The sequence below is a fragment of the Mixophyes fleayi genome, chromosome 1 (assembly GCF_038048845.1).
Source record: "Mixophyes fleayi isolate aMixFle1 chromosome 1, aMixFle1.hap1, whole genome shotgun sequence".
Taxonomy (NCBI): Eukaryota; Metazoa; Chordata; class Amphibia; order Anura; family Limnodynastidae; genus Mixophyes; species Mixophyes fleayi.
The window spans coordinates 435,922,112-435,947,659 of NC_134402.1; the positions used below are offsets into that span (position 1 = coordinate 435,922,112).

The 25,548-nt window shown below is 41.1% G+C and overlaps 1 protein-coding gene across 1 annotated transcript in view; it reads left to right on the forward strand.

Moving 5' to 3' along the window:
- The window catches only part of NPR3 (natriuretic peptide receptor 3), an 87,764-nt gene that overhangs the window by 22,999 nt on the left and 39,217 nt on the right, over positions 1–25,548 (forward strand). The window contains exons 2-3 of the mRNA XM_075184628.1: positions 4,113–4,235; positions 12,767–12,933. Of these exons, the coding sequence (XP_075040729.1) occupies positions 4,113–4,235; positions 12,767–12,933 (290 nt within the window). The remainder of the gene's footprint in view (positions 1–4,112; positions 4,236–12,766; positions 12,934–25,548) is intronic.

Below are 25,548 nucleotides of genomic sequence, written 5' to 3' on the forward strand. Positions count from 1 at the left end.
AAGTTAAAATTATTTGAAGGTCACGTTTTTGTTAGCCTTACTCTGGAGCTGTCCTAGTGCTCTGCATTTATTTTGATATATCCTGTTTACTATAGGGAGAGGATATTTCAAGTGTAGGCACTAAATCATTGCACAGTAATATGACCAGCGCCGAAATGTAATGGGGGTCTTCTTCCAACACCTCATTTGTATGGAATGCGAAACACACAAACAAGCTGCCTGCTATTTACATAAAATGATATTTATCAGAGTGAATGTGTTCGTTGTGCATTTTCCTGCCTCGCCGCTGCCACACAATAAAGCTACAGCTTGGAGTCTGGGCAAATGTAACAGCTCACAAGTCAGGTAGTCACAAATGTATGTTCCATTTTCACCAGTCATCTAGTGGTTAATAGTGGTTAGTCATATTTTCCCTTTGCTGCTATGGGTTGAGCTGAGCATTAAAATATAATTTTGCAGATGTAAGAATGTGTATGGTCGATACATCTGTAAAATGACTGTCCTGTTAAACTCTAATGGAAGTTGCTTTATAAGAAATAGCTCATCAGAACAGTGAGTTGTTTATAACAATGAAAAATAGAACCACAGAAATGAAATTTTCTCTGTTGTGATGCAATACTAATGTTGCACTGGGTTTACGCTTCTGTCCATAGATATGTAGCGACGTGGTGTCTTTGCATAGGAGGGATGCAATAGATTATAATAACAATTTGTTATTTATATAGTGTCTTTATCCCAATAAGACCCAGAGCACTTTACATTGTTGCAGAAGATGCGGCAACCATGGGCTATTAATGGAATCATACAGTCCCTGCCCCATTACAGACTAATTTCCCTCCCACACACATATTATTGGTACATTTTCGTCGGAAGCCAATTAACCTATCAGCATGTTTGGGTCTGTGTGGGAGGAAAACCCACGCGAATACAGACAGAACATGCAAACTCTACACAAACAAGGCCATGGTGGACATTGAACCCATGACCCCAGCGCTGTGAGACAGCAATGCTAACCATTGTGCCACCATGCTACCCCAAACTAAATTAAGAAGTCCCTACTGAAAATGAAACGTAGTTGCCATCATCTGCTCATCTGAGTCATTCATCCACTCCTGATTGTTGATATTATTAGCAGGGTTTGTTAGTGATAATGTAAATAGCTCTGAAAATAGGATTTAAGTGTGACACACGGACCAGACTGAATGTCTACTCATAGAGCTGTCTGGTGACAGTAAGGTCGTAACACACATCCCATCTGGGAGCACTAGGAGCATACTTACCAACTTTGAATAGTTGGTTTCCGGGAGCCAGTCATGGGAGGGGGGCGTGACGGGGGCGGGGCTCCAAAATGTGCGTAATTTTGCCCCCCCCCCGTGACGTCATAACGCAAAACGCGTCATTTGACAGCGGGGGCAGGGCCAAACACCGCGATTCCCCGGGAATCGCGGCGTTTGGGAGCTTTTTCTGCCCACTTCACTAGGAAGTAGGGCACTTCCTAGTGAAGTGGGCAGAATTCGGGAGATTGCCACACTCACCCGGGAGTCCGGGAGACTCTCGCAAAATGCGGGAGTCTCCCGGACATTCCGGGAGAGTTGGCAAGTATGGCTAGGAGTTGTGAAGGTGGCAGCTACAATGGTATTTATCAAGCCTGACCATGTGACCCGGAATCTCAACCAAAAGTATGGAGGATGTCTCAAATCATGTTACCCACAACCTTCCTATCACGTTAATACTGTAAACTAAGCATGAGAAAAACTCACAATCGCCAGCAAAATTGTAGGGCCCCTGATAGGATAAAGACTTGGGGGTAAATTTATCAAGTTTCGGATTTGAAAAAGTGGAGATGTAGCCTATAGCAACCAATCAGATTCTAGCTGTAATTTTGTAGTATGTACTAAATAAATGATAACCAGAATCTGATTGGTTGTTATAGGCAACATCGACATATACCCCTTAGACTTGGAACCTGAGCTAAGTTAACTTTCCTTGATTGGCGTCAAAGGATCGCCTTAGTCTGATATAAGTCCTTACATAAATAAAACAAGTCCTGGGAAGGGGACCACCTTTATATAAATGGATATCTCATTTATCTGGTGTAAGTATATGATAATATGTTTCATTATATACAATGTAATCCTTATGGTTCCGCAATGGATGCCAATCAGCATGGTGATGCTCATTATTAATTGTGTATAAGATCGTTTTACAGATGTGTCTTTAGTAGCACCTGGTGAAAGCTGACTGTTCCTTTGTAGTATAGTATAGTTGTTTAAACTTTCTAGTTTGATACTATCTCAGTATTGAGGTGCGAATATTGATATTTACAATATAGACCATGGGATGTCCATGGCAACAGTACAAAAGCAACATCAAATAATGTCATTAATAAGTATTAAATATTTAGTACATTCTATGCTATCCTCTAGATCAGTGTTTCTCAACTCCAGTCCTCAGACCCCTAGCAGTACATGTTTTCCATATCTCCTTTCTGGAGCACAGGTGTATTCATTACTGACTGGCACATTGTAGCAGGTGGTATAATTATTTCACTGGTCACCTGGCAATCCTGCACTGTTAGTGGGTCCTGAGGACTGGAGTTGAGAAACACTGCTCTAGATTGTATACTCTCACAATCAAGGTCCTCTCCTCCTCATGTCTTGGGTCTGTCTTCCTTATATGAACTTAGTGTAATTTCTTAAGCTGAATCCTCCATCATGTTTTTATGCACAATTGTTTTCATGTCACTGTTTTTATCTATATCTCCAATAATATTTAGGACTCTGATCCTAATTTTTATCTGGCATTCAGTACCCCTATGCTACCAGAGGTGCTGCTGTTTTGCTATTCCACGTCGTCTGCAGGAGTTAACCTCCTTCCCTGATCATCACATGCACCTGTTCCACTGTCTTATACACCGACTCAAACATTGCTCCTTGCAGTTCATCAATTGTTGCTGATTCTGGTCCCTGTCAGTTCTCCTGTGCAGCTGTGCCTGTTATTCTCCTGTTTATCTGTATTCTGCCTTATCCATCGTTTTTCACCTTTTACTGTGACCCAAGACCCCTGCTTTGTTTGACCTTGTTCCTGCTTACTCCCTTGTATCATTGTGGTTTGGCCGGCATCTGACCCCTGGCTTGCCTGACCTCCTTTGCCTGATTGTCCTGTGAATCGTCTGTATACCTGGACATCAGTCTCTGCTAAACCTGGTAACCTGCATCTGCACTTCCCAATTTGTGCCTGACATGCAATGCCTCATGCCTCCTGACTATCCTGGTATACAGTCTGATTGCACCTGTACATCATCTGTATACCTAGACACCAGTCTTTTCCTGATCCAAAATATACCCGGCCCCTGCTGTTTCTATGGTCTATGCAATTCTATTAACCATCAACTGCACCTATTTATATATATGTGTTCTGTGTTCACAATAAAGACACTTTTCTTTCACTACCAAGACTTTCCGTTGTATCCATACTAGGAATCCTAACAATAATACTTATTGTACTCATGTTTGTCATATCTGTAAGATGAGTGTCCGGTGCTATACAATCTGTGGTGCCTTACAAATACACGATGATGCTGATTCCTTGCCTTTAGATTTAAAGTCAGGGAGGCATAGCAAGGGTATAGAATAATTTTATTTAAATGGAGATGTCCTTAAATTGATATTTGTCAACTCAACGAGTCAGTCAAACTATGTAGATTTATTGTATGAAACAATATAGTAATATATTAATATATTTTCTAAATCAGGAATACTTTGACAATGATCCCATAGAGTGTAAGCTTGCGAGAAAGGCCTTCTTACCTCTCTGTCTGTCTGTGTTACCCAGTATTGTTTTATTCCTGTGTTTGCTCCCAACTGTAAAGAGCTACAGAATTTGCTATCACTATATAAATAAATGATGATGATGATGATGATGATGCTTCGTGTGGCTACAAATCATTTTGCTCAGAATTTATCAGATTAATGAAGGAAAAGTAAACTTGTCTTTTTCGACCAGCTAATTCAGTACACCACCTATAATACCATGTTAAGTGTATGAACGCATTGTTGAGCTGCCAGTGTCATCATTTTTATTGGTTTCTATCTCTTTTCGTTCTCTAATAGTTGTGATAATGTGTGCAAGCAGTGATAACGTCAGGAACATCATGTTGGCTGCACATCGACAAGGAATGACCAAAGGAGACTATGTATTCATCAACATCGAACTCTTCAACAGCTCGTTTTATGGTAAGATATTTCTGTGCTTTCTCTAAAGGTCATTTATGAAGCTGCAACACTGTAAGTCTGCAGCGCAAATGGCGTTTCACCTTCTGATGGGACATCCAGCTCCAGGTTTTGAGCGATTGCACCCTTTTATTTTATTATTATTGTTGTTGTTTATTTTGCACCACCATATAATGCAGCGTTGTAGTGACAATAAATATCTATTCACATCAGTGCCCCATACGATCTTACAGTCTAAATTCCCTACCACAAAAACACATAGATGTATACACACTAAGGTTTTTTTTTAGAGAGAGCAGCGACTTAACCCACTAGTATCTTTTTGGACTGTGAGAAGAAGCTGGAAACCCAGGCAAACACGGGGAGAACATACAAACTCCATACAGATAGGACTCTAGTTGGAATCAAATTCACAACCCTCTAATTTCCACACCACGCCATCAGTGGGCGTGACCAGCATGCATGGGGGAGTGGCTATAATTTTAGACAGTGCTTGGCTGCTCTCCAACTCTTCCTATACCTATAATATACATGGGCAATGCTGCCTGCACTACTGTTAGGTGCTCCCTTTTCAAGCAGAGCCGTGTGAAGTGGGGCAGGGTACAGCCACCTCAATTATACAGTGCCCCAGGCACTAGGAACCCCCCTCAGTTTACCTATTTTATGGTCAACCCTTACTAATAAAAGAGCATCCAAGCAATCAGCACCTGCTGCAACTAGAGATCAGTTTCGGCCAGAGAAATAATTCTTACTGTAGAAAGATTATTACGTTGTTAGGGATTTAATATTTCAATTCTGTGACTTATCCTTTAACCTTTCACTGTTCGTTCTCTATGTCAGTCTTACATGGTCAAAGTATGCTATGCTCAGTGAGGTGTAAACACTGTAAAATACTTATAAATAGCTAGTGTCCAGTATTTCCTTTTATTGCATTATTCAGGTTGTAAAGCTTGTCTGTAGATCCTCTCCCGAACACCGTTGTGTACAACGATGGGTCAATGAATCAGTAGATGATTCATCCGGAGAGTTTCACGTCTGCTACTCAAAAAAATACCCTGAAAACCTGTCTTGTCCTCGGTCGCTCTATATCTGAAGGTGCATACTGGAGATAATGCCTTCTGCAGCATTGCATCAATATGTAAATATTTCTGAGCCTTTGAACCAGATGCTGTTTGCATTCGTTTTGCTACCGACTGATGGAAAGTAAACTTTGTTTATAGCTTTCCAGGTTGAGTATTAATCTTGTAGACTGTCAGTTCAGGGTCTTATGGTTACTTATGAAAAGAGACGTTTTCTTGCATCATTTAAATCATGATGACGACATCTTTCAATTTAAGGTTCGTGTAGAGTTTGTAACATAAACATCAAATAATACAAGACACAACTTGGGCAGCCAGGAGGCAAAACAGGGGGAGTTAAGGGAGTAATCCAGGAGGTATATTTTAAAGGATGGTCCAAGAGAAACATAACAAGGATGAAATCTATTTTCAATTCTAAATGTGCATAATATTCATGCAGGTGAAGGTGTAGCAAGCAGGGTGGAACTGATTGAGTCTGTTGAGCAGTCTGACGGTCACCAAGTCTATTGAATGGACAAATCGCGGTCTTTGTTGAAGATAGACATTGAGAGGGATCTCCACAGATCTCCAGTGAGTTGACATAGAACAGGGATCAGCTATATGTATGTGTTTCACGTTTTCCTAGAAGGGTTTTGTAGACCCACCAATGGCCTTGTCAGAACATATATAAACGGTTCTAAGGGTATATCTTGGTGTAAGGAGGATTGTATGAGATGCTTTAGCCCAGAATACCAAAATATGACTTTACTGAACCTCTTGCCCTACACAATAGCCAACACTAGCGCTATTTGAGCGTGACACCCCCATCACCATGATGACGTCCCAACTTCCCATGTTTGGATCGCTTCCAATGGCAGCAGACGGCTCACCGTTGTGTTGCGCAGGACATACCTCTCAAGTTCTCGGGAGTCGGGACAAAAGTACCGACAATCTAGACGACGGGACATTCCTCTCAAATCAGGACTGTCCCACTTAAATTGGGACAGATGAAAGGTATTTCAATGTAATAACATTCTAACTCACAAAAGTAACATGCTAGACAGTCACTCTCAGAATTAATCTAAGACATAAGTGTCTTAATTATTATTTTGACTATGCTGTTTGCCCACAGTAAAGAAAAATGAAATGGCACAGTTTAAGATGACGCACTTCTGTTTTGTCTCTATTCACCTTAAAACCAGAAATAGGTTTAAATTCTGTGATGTGTGATGTATGTATCAAGGGATTCAACAGGACGAGACGGATGAAGGCAATGGGAAAAGTTTATATTCCTGGGATTCCACATTGATCTCATTGATGGTCGGATTGCTTCCAATGTCTGCATTGCTGCCATTCCAAGCGATTTAAACATCAGTGGTGCCATAATGTGGGGAACATTATACTTTTGTAGGGGAAACTGCATGGCAATCACCTCAAAGATCCAAAGGTCATATATATGGCCTGTAAACTTTAGCATGTGGCCTTCATCTATACCTGTAGACATGGAAGTGGTTGGAAAGCATTGGAAAATATATTAGATAAAAGGATTAAATAAAATAACATGTGCAACCTCCATAGACCACGTTGCATAACATCATTGACATATGTCCCATTAAATAACATTTCCTAATCGAACCCACTGTATTTAGGATCTGTACTTGCAAGTACAGATCCTAAATACAGTGGGTTCGATTAGGAAATGTTATTTAATGGGACATATGTCAATGATGTTATGCAACGTGGTCTATGGAGGTTTAGAGGAAATCTAGTAGCCGCAAAAAAGCATTGTAGAGCCACGTCAAACTAACAGCATACTTACCAGAATATCCAGGAGACTCCCAAATTTCAGGTATCAGCCATCCTTCTGCATCCTGCCCACTTTATAGTGAAGTGGGCGGGACGGGGGTCTCGATGGTGCAATTTGTGGCAGAAGGCGTTGTTTCCCCGCTCACATGCCGCTTGACCTCCCCTCCGGAATCTCTCAGAGGGGAGAAGAGTAATGTCAGCAAGTATAACTAACTAACTAACTAACTAAGGGCATCTGATACCACCACAGCTGACTAACATGTTTATAATAATTTGGCCCAGATGAGATAGTCTTCATGCTACGTGTGCAACGTGTTTCATTACAAAGCTTCTCTTTAAGATACATTTCTTCTGTTCTCACTCTTCCTGTATTATAAGCAGGAAATGATCATTTATACGCTACATCGTGCATTTCTGTTTGTGTTTATGCTGCACAAGGAATTTTTCCATCACCAGTCTGCTCAGACAGCATTTTGTCGATTTGATGCAGCCCTAACTAGCACTGAGATTACAATAGTTCAACAATGATCACAATTTTTATTTCCTTGTGTGATATCTGCATTGAAATCATTTTCTCTTGACCTTCTAATGTGTTTTTTAACCTATAGAACATTAGAATTTCAAGAGCTATCATTACAGCTGGGATTTTATCATTTATGACTGGAAGACGAAGGACGTCAAGTTTTGTGTCGTGTATCGCTTACACCGTTGCACCCACCTCTGAGAGCATGTACAACTTTTCAAGGCAAGATCCTAGCTTTTTCAGAGTCGCACAAGATTTCTGATATAGATGTGCAGATTAGTTCTTTATACATATTGACCTGTGTGCTCGGTATAGTACAAGATCCCTAAATTCTAAAAAAGTCTGTGCACGCCTCGTATTTGAATGAGTTACAAGGGACAGAGATGGGACAACATTCAAGCTGTTCCCCAGTGTACTTGCTGGTCCAGTACTGTGCGTGGCACAAAATAACTTAATTATAACACTGACTTGGTGGGGTATTGCCAACTATGGAATGGAATCTATTATTTCCAATGCTCAACAGTAAGGTTTTTCCATAATTTGGCTAACCATGCCAAATAATACCCTCATCTCTCCCCACATTGCCCCTGGCATTCCCTTCCTCATCCAGTTGTTTAGCAGTGCTCCTCACAGTGACTGTAGGAATAAATGACCAGGGATCATTGGTCATTGTTTACACTTTTTTCCTTTTTTTTTTTATAATGTTCTGCATAACAGGTTTCAAAATAATAGCTCCCAAAACTGTACATTTAATGGAATACTAGTACTGTATGCTCCTTCCATTAGGAGCAATAGCAAAAGTTCCAATTAATGACAGAGGGGTCCTAATCTGGGTCGCCATCAGGGGGGTATGGCCAGTACTTCTGTGAGGGGCCCGGACAGAGCAGGGGGCCCAGACAGACCTCTCCGTCTGTCCGGGCTAACTGGACTGTCCGGGCCTCTCAGTCTGACTGACCGTGCGGCCCCTGGGAGCATGGTGCAGTGACATCAGCACTACGCGACGCGCTCCCAGTGTATCAGTGACCGGGAGCTGCAGCATTGCAGAGGAGAAGGCAAATTATTTAGGTATTCATTTTATAGGAGAGGGGCAGATTGAAGAGGGGACATTAACTGTGCCTGGGGGTGGGAAGGGTACATTAACTGCGGAGGGGGGGGGCATCAACTGTGATTGGGGGGGAGGGAGGACATTAACTGTGATTGAGGGGGAGAGGGAAACATTTATTTTCGGGGGAGGGGAACATTTACTGTGATGAGGGAGTGGGGGGAATGTACTGTGATGAGGAATAGGGGGCGCATGTATGGTGAAGAAGGAGGGGGGCACATGTATGGGGAGGGGGGGCCTTGCCAAATTAATTAGTACTGGGCCACACAGTTTCTGATGGCAGCCCTAGTTCTAATATACAACAGTCGGTGCTTTGATAGAACTTTTTCACCTTTGCCTTTCCCAGCTCATATCAAAGCCACAAACTAACAGGGTGAATACAAGCACAAGGGCCAAGTTCATTGGAGCTTGACCAAGAAGGGAAGAATGCATTATACTAGGCGCAAAGGCACAAGTTCAGATTTGCATATTCAAGTTCACCATCCAATCAGAAGTGACCCCCAGTGCCTTTTATGCTTCTTAGAGAATAAAAGAACAATTTGTAATCTGCTCATCGTATCCCATTCATGTACAGAAGACAAACCCAGGGATATGGAAGTGTTAAACGAAACCCTGCTCTCTTTTTCTGCAAATTGCTCCTCTACCCAGAGCAGTGATGAGTTTTCCTCTATACTATTTTAGCCTAATGTAGAATCTGATTGCTACTTTGAACAATTTATTTATCCTCAATGGACTTGAATATTGTAAATGTTCTCATCAATTTCTGGAACAACAGTTATAATTGTAAAGCTTCGAAGAACTCTACCATAAACTTAGGAATAATTTCGGCAAACCAGAAGCATAATTTGTTGCTACGGTGTACGAAGAATTGGGTCGTTATCCATACATTTAGAACAATAAGAACAGATTTTAATATATTAGAACTGTTACATTCCTTTATAAGGTACAATTATTACCAGCTTATTCATTGTTCATTATTTCTGAGAGTATAATCTTACTCATAGTTGACTACTCTCCTCGAATGTCTGTGAAACACGCGTATTTTTGGGAGTTCTCCCGGATTTCCGGGAGAGCAGGGAAATCTCCCGCATTGTGCCCTCTTCGTTGGTGAAGTGTGTGGAGGCTGGGCTAAATGTGTCATCCTGGCCCCACCCATTATTTTGATAGGCCGATATTGAAAAAGTTTGACAGGGGGCTGGGCCGAACGACGCAATCCACGTGGCCACGCCCCCATTACGGAGCCCCGTCCCTGATATCATACTGCCAAAGTTGGCAAGTATCATCTTAATAGAGACAAAATCCCAAAAACAAGGACTGATTGCATTATTGTGTGTCATCCAGACGGAGATGGCAGTGCATGCTAGCACTTATAGTGCTACTTTGCTTGCACTATTTTTTTTACAGTATTACCCAGGTTCCCACCAGCCAGGGGGCTCAGTGCTACTCAGCCTTGGGCCAGTACTCTGCAGGTGCAAGGGGGCCCGCATAGGCAAACCAAGGGGAGTTTACTAGTGCCTGGAAACCCCCCTCCAAGCCTGGGGCACTGTATAATTGAGGTGGCTGGACTGCAGCAAGTTTAATATTATAGCCACGCCCCCATGCATGCTGGTCATGCCCACTGGTGGTGTGGTGTGGAAACCCCCCTCTACAAATTCTGCGTTTGCCCCTGGCCCGGTCATTTTTCAGATGTCCCCCATAGAGGACAGGACTTATGCTAAGTAGCTTGGCTGTTAGAGATGGGGGGCATTTTTTTGTTCATAGTTTATTAAATTTTTCCCCTTTTTCACAGACAAGATAGCTTAAAACAGCATGGGGTTTGTACTATCTCGCCTATCAGAACCATGTAAAAAATCTGCCTTTTCTTCAGGCGGTTTGACTTGCAGTTTTGCAAACCCTAGATTAATAAATCGCATGGTTTGTATACTTGCCATTTGAAAAAATCAGGATGGCGGTTTCAAAGAGTGCAGTTTGACAACATGCTGTTTTCTGTGCGTTTTGACCTTTAGTAAAAATCACGGTTTCCAAACCGCGCATAAAACGTGCAGTTTTGCAAAACCTCACTTTAGTGAATTTCCCCTTAGGTGTACAGAATAAGGTTTGACTGTGTCTACATGTACCAGCAGGGATCTTATTCCACAATAAAGTGAAGTTTAACAAGAAGCTGCTAGAGTCCAACGTTTAGGTGTTGGATCCCTGCACTTAATTTTAGAGGATAAAACAAACACAGCGTTCTGCATGTGACTGCTTAATCCCTTCTCCAAATACCATCACAGCGAGTTCGACAGTAAACACAGCTTTGAATTGCACCCAAATACTTATAACAATCCAGATGTAAAATGTGACATTTATTAGTAAAGCTATAAATATGTCAGCAATATATCTAAAATACTGATGCATTATTTTGGTTTCTATCCCCTGTATATGCCAAGGGATGAAGTTGTTTCATGTGCTCCGATTAGTGTGTGACACAGCTGCATAGAGGCTGCTGCATTATTTTAATTATACTATATAAACATTCATAAAATATTACAATTAAAATTGACTTTGGCAGCCAGTTCTGGGATCCAAAACCACAATTTAAAGGATCTTTGATGGGATGAGGGGAGACATTCATTTACAGCACTCCTGCACAACATCTGAAACTACAAACCCCAGCATGCTTTGCCAGACGATAGCTGACAGGGAATGCTGGGACATGTAGTTTCATAATACCTGGAGAGCCACAGGTTGTCCATGCCCGATTTATAGAAATTCCAGCCAAAAGGAGTTTATGTGGGATTGGCTGGTGGATGTGCCGCTCAGCCCCTCTCTTTGATCCCATTCCTTTTCAGTGTCCTGTGAAAGAGAGTAGTACTGACGGGTACTTGGCCACATGACTGAGAGTGTGGCCAACTGCTTACAGTTATATGGCTTTAGTACACTACATCATACTGACCAACCTTTGAAAAGTGAATTCCGAGAGATCCTGGGCAGGGGGCATGGTTGGAGGGCGGGAGGCGGTGGGGTGCGGTCAATTGCGTCATTTTGGCCCCACCCCGCAACAAAGACGTCATTTTGTCGCGGGGGCGGGCAAATCGCGTCATTTTGAAGAGTAAGTTGCAGTATGTGGGATACCTTACTGCTCTCCCGGGAGTCCGGGAGACCTACCTGAATTTTCGGGAGTCTCCTGGACATTTCGGGAGTCTCCTGGACATTCTGGGAGAGTTGGCAAGTATGCACTACATGGAGACCGTGGATAATGGGAACAAGTGCAATAACTTGCAGATATATGAACTTATGAATATATGTACCTATGTATACACAGAGCACATAAACACAAAGGGGAACAAGGAAGTCAAGATAGTGGGCTGTGGGAGGAAAGCAGAGCACCAAGAGGAAACACAAGGGAATGTATATACTCCATGCAGATAGCAAGAACTAAACCCAAGGTCCAAGCGATGCTAACTACTGTGCCTCTGCACGCTGTTCAATAAACTACTCTAATTTACAGTAGTTGAAGTGCACCCTAATGTACTATAGATGACGTTTGCATCCATTTACCGTAAACTATAATACACTATAAAAGAGGTCATTATGTTGTGGAAATAGAGGTATTAGCAGACCCTGTCAGCAGCTGAAAGGACATCTTGGGACTTGTAGTTCCACAACAGCCAGAGGTTGCCCCTGCCTGCACTGCAACATGACTTAAGTAAACATACATTCATACAGGGGTGAATATCACTAATCTGCTTCGTGTTCATTATATTTTTCACTTAGCAGACTGCAGGGAAGGCGATGTCTAGTGACAGACGCTGTGTCTAATGTGGCATGTCTAAGGAGGGCAGAAGTCTAAATAAAACGCTGCTTTAATGCTCCCAAGACACATTCCTGCCATTTTTTTTCTACTTCACTGGTGCTAAAAAAAAAAAAGACAAACAATAGACTATACTGTTATTTACAAACATATCTATTTACTGGACGCCTTATGCAGGGGCAATAGCTGATGGAGAAACTGCTTCTTTATGATGACTGGCCGAGATTGTAAATATTTTTATATCTCCCCTAGGAGATGGCTCGTGGAGCCGAGGAGACAAGCACGACGTTGAGGCAAAGCAAGCGTACTCATCCCTGCAAACAGTCACTCTACTCAGGACGGTAAAACCAGAGTTTGAGAAGTTTTCCATCGAGGTGAAAAGTTCTGTTCAAAAGCTGGGACTCAATGACGGCGATTACGTAAGTAGCTGATGGCCGGGCTAATGCTGCAGCTGTCTGTAAACAACTTCTTAATGTAATCAAAGAATCCTCTTCTCTGCTGACCTCACGCTCGCTGCTTACTGACATCTAGAGATGTTGGTTCATTTTTTTTAACATCTTGTCGACTGCTGATCGCCATCATTACGCTTTTAGTATTATTTGTGTCCCTTAAATCATTACAGCTCCACTAAACATAGATTCAAACTGCTTTATATAAATGAGCTTTTTGTGACTGATTTATATTAATATTATATTTCGGATAAGAGTTTGATCACAGTGGAGACATTTTTCTTTGTGAGCTCAATGTGGCCTCCAATCAGTTGGCTTGCCCGTGAGTGACCCAATCAAAATCCATCTTATCATTTTCAGTTATGCTTAACATTCCAGGATTATGTACAGGGGACGGCTGGCAAATGTTATCCCCAGGGGTGAGACTCAGCTGAGCAGCCTATTAGGGACATTTTAAAGGAATGCAGGTGTCCCAGTCCAAGGTAGCCCACTATGAGGCCTGCCCAGGAGGGGCATATGATCCCCTGCCCCCCAGTCCAGTCAGCCCCTGATTATGTATTATGTCTACTTTAAGTTTATTTAAAATTAATCAACAGTAAGTTATTTTGTAAATGTAAACCATTGAACTGTATATATTATTAGCTGAAATACCCGGCGGTGCCAAAGTTTAAACCTTGAAGTTATTAAGTTATTAATGAGTTGGATGTAACTGTCAACATTTTAAAAATAATTAGCAGCTTGGAAGCTGTTCCAACACACCCATGAGGTGGCTGCCCAGTGTCATTTTTCATCATCATCATTTATTTATTTATATAGCGCCACTAATTCCGCAGTGCTGTACAGAGAGCTCACTCGCATCCGTTCCTGCCCCATTGGAGCTTACAGTCTAAATTCCCTAACATACACACACACAGAAACTAGGGTCAATTTGATAGCAGCTAATTAACCTACTAGTATGTTTTTGGAATGTGGAGGAAACAGGAGCACCTGGAGGAAACCCACGCAAACCCAGGGAGAACATACAAACTCCACACAGATAAGGCCATGGTCGGGAATTGAACTCATGTCCCCAGTGCTGTGAGGCAGAAGTGCTAACCACTGAGCCACCGTGCTATATATTTTATATTAAATATCATCCAAATCCATCCAGTGGAAGGCCCAGAACAGGCTCCCCAGGTCAAAGTCCAGGTCAAACCAGTGGGAGGCCGGACCGATACCATGACCCTCTATTATGTCTTCTGGGATCCAATGTTACCAGTCTGTGAAGTTTTTGTCCAAATCCATCCAGTGGACGGCTTAGAACAGGCTCCCTGGGTAAAAGGTCTGTACAGCGTACATGAACGAGAGGTCCAACTGGGATCATAACCCCCTAAAAGCTGGCCAGTATCAAACTGGACCAACCCGCATTGGTTTCATCTCAATTCGTGCAGGGATGTGGAGGATATTCACCAACAAACAAACAAACTTCTTCATATATATATATATATATATATATATATATATATATATATATAATATATATAAGCCTAGTGGCGTGTGTTAGTCTGTGTGTGTGAAAAAAAATAAAACCAAGCTGCAGCGCCACCTGCTGGGCAGAGTTATACACTGACCTACTAAATTCTTAGTGTGTGTGGAAAAAAAACTCAGAAAGGGCTGAAATTTGGTATACTAAGATGTTTTTAATTTGTTAATTTAATTTGTTAATTGTTAAAAGTGTTTATAAAGATTTAAAAAAAAAATATATATATTTCTTGAAGAAGTGACAGTTGGGAGTGGTTGGGGATTGCCGGGGGTGACAGTTGTGAGTGGTTAGTGGTTGCCGGGGGTGACAGTGGGGAGTGGTTGGGGGTTGCCGGGGGTGACAGTTGGGAGTGGTTGGGGGTTACCGGGGGTGACAGTTGGGAGTGGTTGGGGGTTGCCGGGGGTGACAGTTGGGAGTGGTTGGGGGTTGCCGGGGGTGACAGAGCGGGGGGAGTGTGATACTCAGGACCGCTGAGAGAGATCCCTGTGTCTGGATAGACATCTGGATAGATGTGGCGATAAAGATGAAGGATGAGGTGATGGAGAAAAATGATGAGGTGGTGACATGTGGACAAAACCACGGTAAAAAAGGGCGCTTGCGTCAGGAAGTAACGCTCTTCCCCTGAGGAGGCCTGGGCTATGGCCCAAATGCATGACAAGAACCTTTTTAACACCTTAAGTAGCTTGATTTGACTAGAATGCATGAGTATCATGCACGGGTTAACTTGTATATATATATATATATATCTGATATATAAATGTCTAATGGCGTGTGTTAGTCTGTCTGTCTGTGTGTGTGTGAAAAAAATAAAACCAAGCTGCAGCGCCACCTGCTGGGCGGAGTTATACACTGACCTACTAAATTCTTAGTGTGTGTGGGGAAAAAAAATCAGAAAGGGCTGAAATTTGGTATACTAAGATGTTTTTAATTTGTTAATTTAATTTGTTAATTGTTAAAAGTGTTTATAAAGAATTAAAAAAAATATATATATATTTCTTGAAGGAGAAGTGACAGTTGGGAGTGGTTGGTGGTTGCCGGGGGTGACAGTGGGGAGTGGTTGGTGGTTGCCGGGGGTGACAGTGGGGAGTGGTTGGTGGTTGAGGCCTGGGCTATGGCCCAAATGCATGACAAGAACCTTTTTAACACCTTAAGTAGCTTGATTTGACTAGAATGCATGAGTATCATGCACGGGTTAACTTGTATATATATATATATGTGTATAAAGATATAAAGATACATAGAGGGAGCACAATTTCAGCTAATGATATTCTTGTCAGTTCGTGCCCCAGTGCTATATTCTTATGTTGCCATAAAGAGCCTATAAAAATATTAATTTACATTACAAGGTTGAGGTACGCCTTTACAACATGCCTCGTGACTCATTAAAAAAAAACAAAAAACTAGGTTTGTGGGTTTGTTCCGACACGTACGGCATCTGCCTGAACCTCGTGACAACAGATTAATTTGAAGAAGCCGGACTGCGATCTCTACTTGTTTCTTTTCTTGATACTGAAACGTTTTTAAGAATTAAAGGACATTCTGATAAATGGTGTTCAAGGAAATCCTCTCAGCTTTCTGTGTTTTCAGATAACAGGGTCTATCGTGCGCAATTGTAGCTCCTCAAAATAGAAAAATTTGTCCCTGACTTTCCTCTGGAAAGAATGCTATCTAGTTTTGCATATTGTTATACTGGAAGACAAACATAGGCTCAAATCCAGTGTCATCTAGTTTAAAACATTTTCTCCATGAAAATAAAACCATAAAAAATATGTGGTTTTGACTGCGCACACGGAGTTTATTAGAGGCAATATTTGCATTTTGCAGCAGAAAGTAAGCACAGCTAAAGTGATCTATTTATATTTCGCCTGAATCTCATAAATATGTGAGTTTACATAGTCATAAAGAGTTCAAAGTGGAGTATTTTAAGAGGAATTTCAGTATATCTTTTCTATTGTAATCAACCAATAACAGCATTGAACATTATTTCAATAAGCCAGTAATGGATTATCCTTTGATTTCCCTTTTGTTATATCAAATTGTTTGCTTATTTCTACTATTTGGTAGGCATAAGAAAACTACATGTCCTAATTTACTCAGGAAACATAGAAATATTTATTGCAATACAAGTAATAATATTTCTTGTTTCCTTTATTTGTAAAACATTTTCTTAGATAAATATTTAATATATTTAACTACTCAATCTGTAAACATCTTGCTTTGTATAAATAATCGGTTGAAATTGCTTACACAAGATCTCCAGTCAAAATTGTGGGGGGGAGTTTGTCTAAAGAAGGCTCTTACCAAGTAGCAGTCTGATGGGGTCTCTCCCCCTTAGGTCCACATCCCTTACCATATCTCTACTGGAACTGGGCTAATGCTGCCATAATTCTGACCCTTGGCGGCACTGGAGGAGAGAGGCCACCAGGTTAGAACCAAACAGTTGTCAACAGGAAGTGTGCACTGATTAAGGTCTGTTGAATCCCTGACAACCATTCTTTAACCTTTGTGGGGTTCAGAAAGTGCTTCCTTCTAGACTTTGTCTGCTAGGAGGCATCCTTAGGGGGAAAACTCAGTCTTGACTGAAGTTCCTCTTCTTAACTTGTTGGCTTTGAAATTATTTTCCATGACCACTGCACACCCAAAAGCCCCAACCTCAAGTTATTATGACCTCAAGAAATATTGGCCTCATGTAGACCATCTATATGAATTCCTTGAACACGATCTTACCGTGGTGATAGCAAATGTGTGCAGATCGAGTATACTAATGCACCCCATACCATTATTAAGCCCAGTTTTCTCCAGATCCATACATCAGAGATAATGTAAAGGTAGATGAAGCTAAACGTATTTGTGTCTCTCAAACTGTTCTTGGATTATAACTCAACGGGTCCCAGCCTCCCATGGAATTATGGGACTTGCAATTTAACAACAGCTGAAAAGCAGGTTGCCTAGATTTAGTCTGAGAACTGTCTATCCTTATATGTTCCATCAAGAGTCAGGACCACGGACAGGGGCTATGATGTGAAGAGCAGATACTACTGAAGGCTCTTGATAGTAATTCCCTGCACCTTTATTTAAGGGATAATTCCACTTTCAAACAAGTAGCTTCTATTAAAAACATATCAGGCCCAAACTTAAATGTTTGCCAACAAAACAAGGTACCGGTGAGCTTTAGTTCTGATGTTTGAGTGATGGCTATCTTCCTGAGGAGTAATATTGTTTAGCTTTTCTATCTACGGGTGACAGCCACTTCTCTGCAGCCTTGGACCTATCTGGACCACCACCTCCAGCTCCATTTTGTGTTATCTTCTCTGCAAGTGTTAGCTTTCAGGATACAAACACTAACCGATGCAATCATAGGTGAGAGCGGCAACACCCTTAACTTTCATTTTGGCAAATTAGGGAATTACCCGGTGTTACTTACCTTTTCCCATGTTAATCTGACTATTGGCTCTTTTGGTTCTGGAAGTAAGGTTCCATAGTTGTTTTTTTTAGTATGTGACAAAGTGTACTAGGTCAATTATTATGCATTAGTATGTAGTTCTGATATGCTGCCTTTTAGGTTTAGTCTTAATTTTTGAATGTCTGGATAATTGATGCACATTGTACTGTGGTATTGGATTGGCAACCCTTGTTAGTATGAAGCATTGTTTATTTGGCTGAATGTTATAGGCCTGATTGGCGGTATTTGCTTTGATCTAGTGAGCTGGTCATTGTGTGCTGGACAAGACAGTATGTTCCAGTGCGTATAAGATTTATCGTTGAGTACTTGGCCAGTCTGTATGTGCCAGACAGTCTTAGTATGGTTATAACTTGTTACATAGATTGGATATTATCTGTAATTCATGTAACAGATGACCAGATAACATTTTATAAAAGGTGCACCAAGTCATTTTCTTGCCTGTCCAGCAGATTCTCAATCTCAAGATAAATGATATTACTGTATGTTCAGTATGTAGGGTGTCCTCAAAAGTCCGGTTCTCAAAGGAATATCTGACTGTAAGAAGCGCGTTACTAACTTTGATATATTGCATCAGGCAGGACAAGGAACACAACATTGAGCGTTTAACTCTCAGCTCCAGACAGCATTCCTTTATGTGAGAATAATTCCAGATAGCGTAGTAAATGATTCTAGAAATACAGTCTGCAGTGTTTCACTTGTAAACTCTATATTCAGCCTGTTTCTATAAAATGATTCCCAACACGTCCTTCATTGGGACTTTTTCAGCACAGATTCAACTCAAGTTTCTAACTCCTTAATGCCACCTCTGTTCAGGTCATGACGAGAATTCCCTAAATGCTGTTTTCATTTCTTGTTCGGTATTCTGAAATGGAGTGATTTTCAGCCCAGGTTATTTGGCCAATTGTATTTACAGGGGCACCCGTGTTCGGTTATCCCCACTTAACCCTTTTCAATAGCAAACTTGCTTCCAACGTAATGAACTGCAAATTTTGGACACCTCTGACATCTAGATGGTTAAAAACTGCACGAATGCAGTCACGCAGTTCAAGAAGAATCTTGACTTCTATAGGGAGTATAGTTACTGAAACATGGAATTTTGTTTCAGTGAGAAGCTGTAATGGACGAACAAACAGTGCCATCACTTTATACAGCGTTTTAGTGAGAATATATATTATTCATATTTACAGACTAAGGGATAGATTTACTAAACGGCGGGTTTGAAGAAGTGGAGATGTTGCCTATAGCAACCAATCATATTCTAGCTTTTATTTTGTAGAATGCACTAAATAAATGATAGCTATAATCTGATTGGTTGCTATAGGCAACATCTCCACTTTTTCAAACCCGCCGTTTAGTAAATATACCCCTAAGTTTCCTAATAAACAAACACACACAAACTTGGGTCTATTTTAGTCAGCAGCCAATTAACCTATCAGTTTTTGATTGTGGGAGGAAACCTAAGCACCCAGAGGAAACTGACGCAAACACGAGGAGAACATGCAAACTCCACACAGATAAGGCCCTTGTCAGAATTGAACCCATGACCCCAGTGCTGTGAGGCAGCAAATCTGGCCACTAAATACGTCCAGCAGCGCTCTTTGTTCTATCCCTTGGCAAAATCAACTATTGCTTAAGATGGTTGTGCAACTATATTATGCTTTTTAGGGGTGCCCTACATACATACTGTATATCTTTATATAACTTTTAGTGATCAACTTGCTTGTGCCCTCCCGCAACTTGTACTGAATACATTTCTTAATGCACCGATATTATCAGAGCTATTTGTGTGGTTTGCAGCGGCAACAGAAAGTCAACTAAAGTCAAGTGTGACCGATAAAATAAAGACGTGGCTGAAAGACTCAGAAGGACACCAGAAAGGGCCTGATTTATTAAGGAACGTTAAGTACTAAATTGAGTAAGTAGTCTCCTGGACAAAACCATGTTACAATGCAAGGGGTGCAAATTAGTTTTCTATTTTGCACATAAGTTAAATACTGACTGTTTTTTCATGTTGCACACAAATACTTGATGGCTTTATTTGTACACTGAAATTTAAAGTTGATATTTGTGTGATAAATGAAAAAACAGTCAGTATTTAACTTATGTGCAAAATAGAAAGTTAATTTGCACCCCTTGCATTGTAGCATGGTTTTGACCAGGAGACTACTTACTCAATTTATTACTTAACTTTCCTTAATGAATCGGCCCAATGTATTTAGCAAAAAGTTGCAGCACGGTGTGTACAAGGCATTACATTAAATCCCAAGAAGGTGGGAAAAAAATGATATGATATGGGGATATCTGTTTCTTACTATGTCCTGACATCATGGGTATATTTCAAATCGGCTTCTTCTCATGTGGCAACTCAATTTTTGTAAGTGTTTAATATTTTTGAATAATAAAATAGTTGTTGGTGTTGTTAGATTCTCATTGGGCCAGTGCGTGTATTCTGGGTGGCCTAGTCAGCAGGGGCAGGCTGGGCTGGGGGGCCTCTGTTCCCCGAGACAGTCCCTTTGGCTGGATCACTGGACCACCTACATTTTTTTTCCTTTAAAACGTTCCTAGTAGGCTGCTGAGTCAACTCTTGCTCCCCTGGCCAAAATTTGCCAGCCAGCCCCTGCTAGTCAGCCCCCCTGATGAGCCACACCGACTGCCCCACCTGCCAACCCACTTCTCACCTAATGTGGGATGAGGGCAACATTTTCTTTGAGTATGGCTCTGGACTATGACATCATAGCCTAGCACCACACACCCCCAGCCCATAACAAAGATGGAAGACCAGCAGCTGGTAGCTTCACAGATTAGAAGCTGACGTTTGTTAACCCATAATGGTTAGCGACCTGGGATCAGCGCTGGGGCGCCATGGTGACAATGCAGACATTCTGTCACTCAGCGTTTTAGGCGCCCCCTACACCCTCGTCTCTATCCAGGTTGCAGTGGCCCTGGATACTCATTTAAATAGTAATTGCCTTTGGTCTCACTTACAGCAAGCAATATGCTATTCATACTGAGCAGTTTATATGGCACACAGTTCTTTTTTTTTCTGCTCACTTAAACAGACCCACCCCCTAGAACAAAGTTTGTGTAACTTGTTTTCATTCTGCACGTCCAACTCTATTAAATCCTGCTCTGTGTCATCCCTGTAAGTTCCATTCCTCAGATAGCGAGCCTGCAATGCAGGATGCTGGGAATGAATTAAAATGGCCACCAGGGATCTCCATAGAAACCACAAAAACCAAATGAAATCAAAAGCATAATAACGCCTTCATCTTTCGGAATTTCTGACAAGAAAAAAGAGAGGTTTATTCTTGGAAAACAAGGAGACACCATTATGTGAACCTAACACAACATGCAGGAGATTGTTGGTTGAAAAGTTAATTAAACAAAATAATTACCCGAAGCAGAAAGTATTATAAATTATATTCTGTGAGGTTAAACATACAAAACCACATGACATATAAGACAGTTTGTCTTAGGTTTAGTGGTGTATGATACACTTCCAGGCACTATTTTCTTTTTGATTGACTTCTGTATAAATGTGGAGAGAAGGGAAAAGTTCTTAAAGGGGAGATTACATTCCAAGTCCGTATGTCAGGATATATAATGCACAGGAAAACACACTAATATACTCATTGATTGAAGTTGCATACTGGTAGTTTAATCCACTTGATGAAGAGTAAAAATCCTTTTTCATCACTACATTTTCATTAGTCCCACTAATATATACTAAACTGTGGGTTTGAATAAGTGGAGATGTTGCCTATAGCAACCAATCAGATTCCAGCTGTCATTTTACAGAATGTACTAAATAAATGATAACTAGAATCTGATTGGTTGCTATAGGCAACATCTCCACTTATTCAAACCTGCAGTTTGGTAAATATACCCCTAAGACTCCTATCTGCATAGCACCGTCCTGTCTTGTTTTTAAATGATTGCTTACCTGAAATTTAGATTTCTGGTATATCTGAATGTAAATATTAATTAGAATATAGCTATTTTACTGCTTCCTAACATTGCTCATCTACACCGTGCTTTCCTTAATGGTGCAAGTGCAGGATTTGTAATGACGCAACTGCATTTGCGCCATTGTGTGGCAGGGGCGGGGTCATAATCATGTGACTTGCCACATAAGGCCCTGCCCACTGCAGGGGACGTCCAGAATGTAGGCAGGTATGGCCTGCACACAGAGGAAGCAGCAATTTTGTGGACTCACACGATATTCAGGAGAATGCAACCTCTCAGTCCACTTGGGACCTGCAGTATCACTCAAGGAAACAAGTAAAAACATAAAGCAAGTAAACTGCTTTGACATCTAGTGCACTGTAAAGTACATACGTACTGTTTACTGCCCAGTTCTTGGAAAGACCCCAGGAAAATCTCCCTGTGCCTGGATTTGCAGATAGACTTGAAATTGCATGTGGTGAAAAGAATAAAGCATCATTTGAAAGTCCAACCATATAACACTTTGAGACCGCCCCCTTTATTTGTTAAAACTTAAAATTTTACTTCTAAAATACTGCCCTGTTTCCTTCCTTCATACTCTCCCGGAGTCCCCGGGAAGCTCCAAAATTTCAGGAGATCCTCCCGGAGTACCAGAAGTGGGCACCCTCTTGGATCCTGGTAGAGGTTGGGCTTAATCATGCATTATTCATCAATAGGCCCGTTATGTGATGCTGTGGATCTCTGTATTACATAGAAGGAGGACAGGTTTATGGTTATATAATGGCATCCCACACTTGCCGTCTGACCTCCACTCCCTGAGATCCCAGAGGAAAGGTTATACAGTTTGGCAAATATGCCTTCATTTATGTTTAGGTATAAAGACATATTTTTTATTATTCTTTATTACATGTGTTTGAAGGTTTTTATTACAACTGGCGAGCGCAAAATGAACCCTATTAAAAGGAGGTGATTCAGTTAGCCGCAAATCTCCATAGTAGCCTTATGACCACATTACCACATGATAATCTCGGTACGGATCTTCACTTATTTTTGCTCACATCTCATAGTGGTGCAAAGAAAAAAACAGCGAGATTTTCATTACCGTAATTGCCAGTAATGCGCATAGAAGCATAGTCAGGGTGCTACGGAATCGGCCGAGTTGCTGTTAATCCTGTTATGGCGACAAAACCCACTGTGTGCCCTTCTGCAATGCAGAAAGCAACATTGTAAATCCCCTCGCTAAACCCCTTTATTCCATTTTAAATATACTCGTCACACAAAATGAGTTCATGTTTCTGCACGTTCTGCCGTCTTGGCCTGCAAATCAATGTGCTTCCACCAGAAGATAGGTGTATTTGCACAAAAGCAGGCACGTAACATCACAAAACAGCATTTGCCTGCTGGGTTTGTGCTCTGTTTGCAAAAAACCCTTATTATAAGGTGTTTGTGTGTGTTTGCTGAGTTCATAGGTTTATGTTGTCTGTTGTTCATTTATTATGTATAATATATACATTATTACACTCTTTTATAATAATAATAAAGATACTGAATAATAATAAATAATTCCTGGCAATTTCATTTACAAACAAAACGACACATTCCAGTGAAATAAATGTTGCATTGTTGTTTCCCACATACAGAACCGCAGTGCCCTCTATTCATTGTGCTTTCCGTTTGATTGGCCACATTATTTTAGGGACATTAAACAGTGCTCGGTTACATCACGCCTTGTCGTTCTCAATTCAAGGCAACCGAGAAGAAGCTATAATTAAGCACGGTCGGCTAAATTGTGATTCAAATGGATTATGTAAATGTGTCTGCTTCATCCCTCTCTGACACTGCGTAAATTGGTTACTTTAATATTGGGAAATCATGTCCCAAGAAACCATTAGTGAAACATTAAAAAAAGAAAGACACATTTCATACATCTTAGCCAATTTGCTAAAAAGCCTCAATGGTGGTGACAGTAGTCATAACTTTTATCAGCACAGAGTTATTGATGTAAACCAACATTTTATTTTATTATTGACACTCTGGTATACCTGTCATTCTTTCTGACGGAAATCAACCAGTCACTCTTTCCCACTATATTATTTCTCCTTAGTGCATGCTGTTTGCATAAACTATTGCATTACTTCCGAACTGTAATTGTCTTTTCCTTGTATAGTTCCCTTTAACTTATTAACATTCTTCATGCCTTGTGACATTTTGTGTCACAAGAGAAAGTGCATATAGCTAGACCTAACAGCTACACACTGTGACGGCTGCCATGTGGTCACATGGCCCTTCAGCCTATCAGTTCACTAGGAACAAGTGACATCACTGCCTCAGGGTGATGTCACTGGTTCCCGCAGACAGCTTTTTAATGATTATTGGTTCAGTCCTCATACTGTAGTCCCCTGCTGTATGTAACGTAGGTGACGGGTCCAGATTAAGTGCCCCTCTTTGCCCTGTAGACAAGTTATGAGGTATCCACTAGCACATATCTCTACTCGGTGTTGCAAGTTTCCCTTCGCTCATGTGATATATGAAAGCATCAGGAATCAGGAAAATTAGTGAGGAATATTCTGTCATCTATCACAACCACTGAAGTGTTACCAACTTTAGTTCACTGTGGCCAAGCAAGCAATATAAATGACAGGCAAGCTTTGTGCTTACCCTGTCTGCAACATAATGGAGGGTTTTTTTTTTCTCCACTCGGCTAGGGAATAATTTGTCCAGATGAATAGACCCATTCATTAGATAGAGTGCTTCACTAATTGTGGTTGAACGTATAAAAGCAAACCACAAGCAGGCAAGAGAAAGCAACGCCATAGCAACTTTGTAGCCATAAAAGTGATTTCAATCAGCAAAACGGAATTACAGAAGTTCAGGGCACTTTGTGACCCCAATGGGCAATGCGAGGAGAAAACGTTAACACCAGTCCACGATTTTCCAAGTGCCCCGTTTAAATTTGTCACTAATATATTCACAAGTAGGTGCAGGGGCACATTTATTTTTTTAGCTTTGGCTGTCAAATGCAGCCGCCACATGCGTTGTGCGTTTTGTATGGGGGTGTCTTGTTTAAAAATGAGCGCAAATTTCTCTAAAATAAAGGAGCACAGAAAAATAGTGAATTTTCACCCACTTCTACATCTTGAGATGCGTTCGCCGCTGCATCGCCAGCATATGCGACTGGTTTATAAAAAGTCATCATCATCAGGGCGGATTTGCACCAATCCTGCAGATATGCCTCCTATAGGCATAAATATGTGTGTTTCTGCAGGTCTGCATGTGCCGCATTTGCATTAACACGCCTCCCCTCCCCCATCTCCAGATGCTGGCGGGCGTAACAGAATCACGCAGATTTACACAGGCGCATATGCCCCCGCCTACTTTACACGTAACCACACTATAGTACAGATAATTATTTTATGGTCTGCAAAGTGAACAACAATTCTGTTCTTTTCTTTTTTTTTCTTTTTTTTTATTACAATATCTTTTGTATGTTTCTTTGTTTTTCAAACACTCAACCAAACTAATTGTAATCTTTCCCATGATCCCGCTAAGCTCTGCACTTTATAAATCCGGGCCTGTAACTGTTTCTGCACCCATTTAATAAACAAAGGCAAGTTCTAAGGGCTAGTAGAGAAAGCCATATCCTGTGAGTTCAACA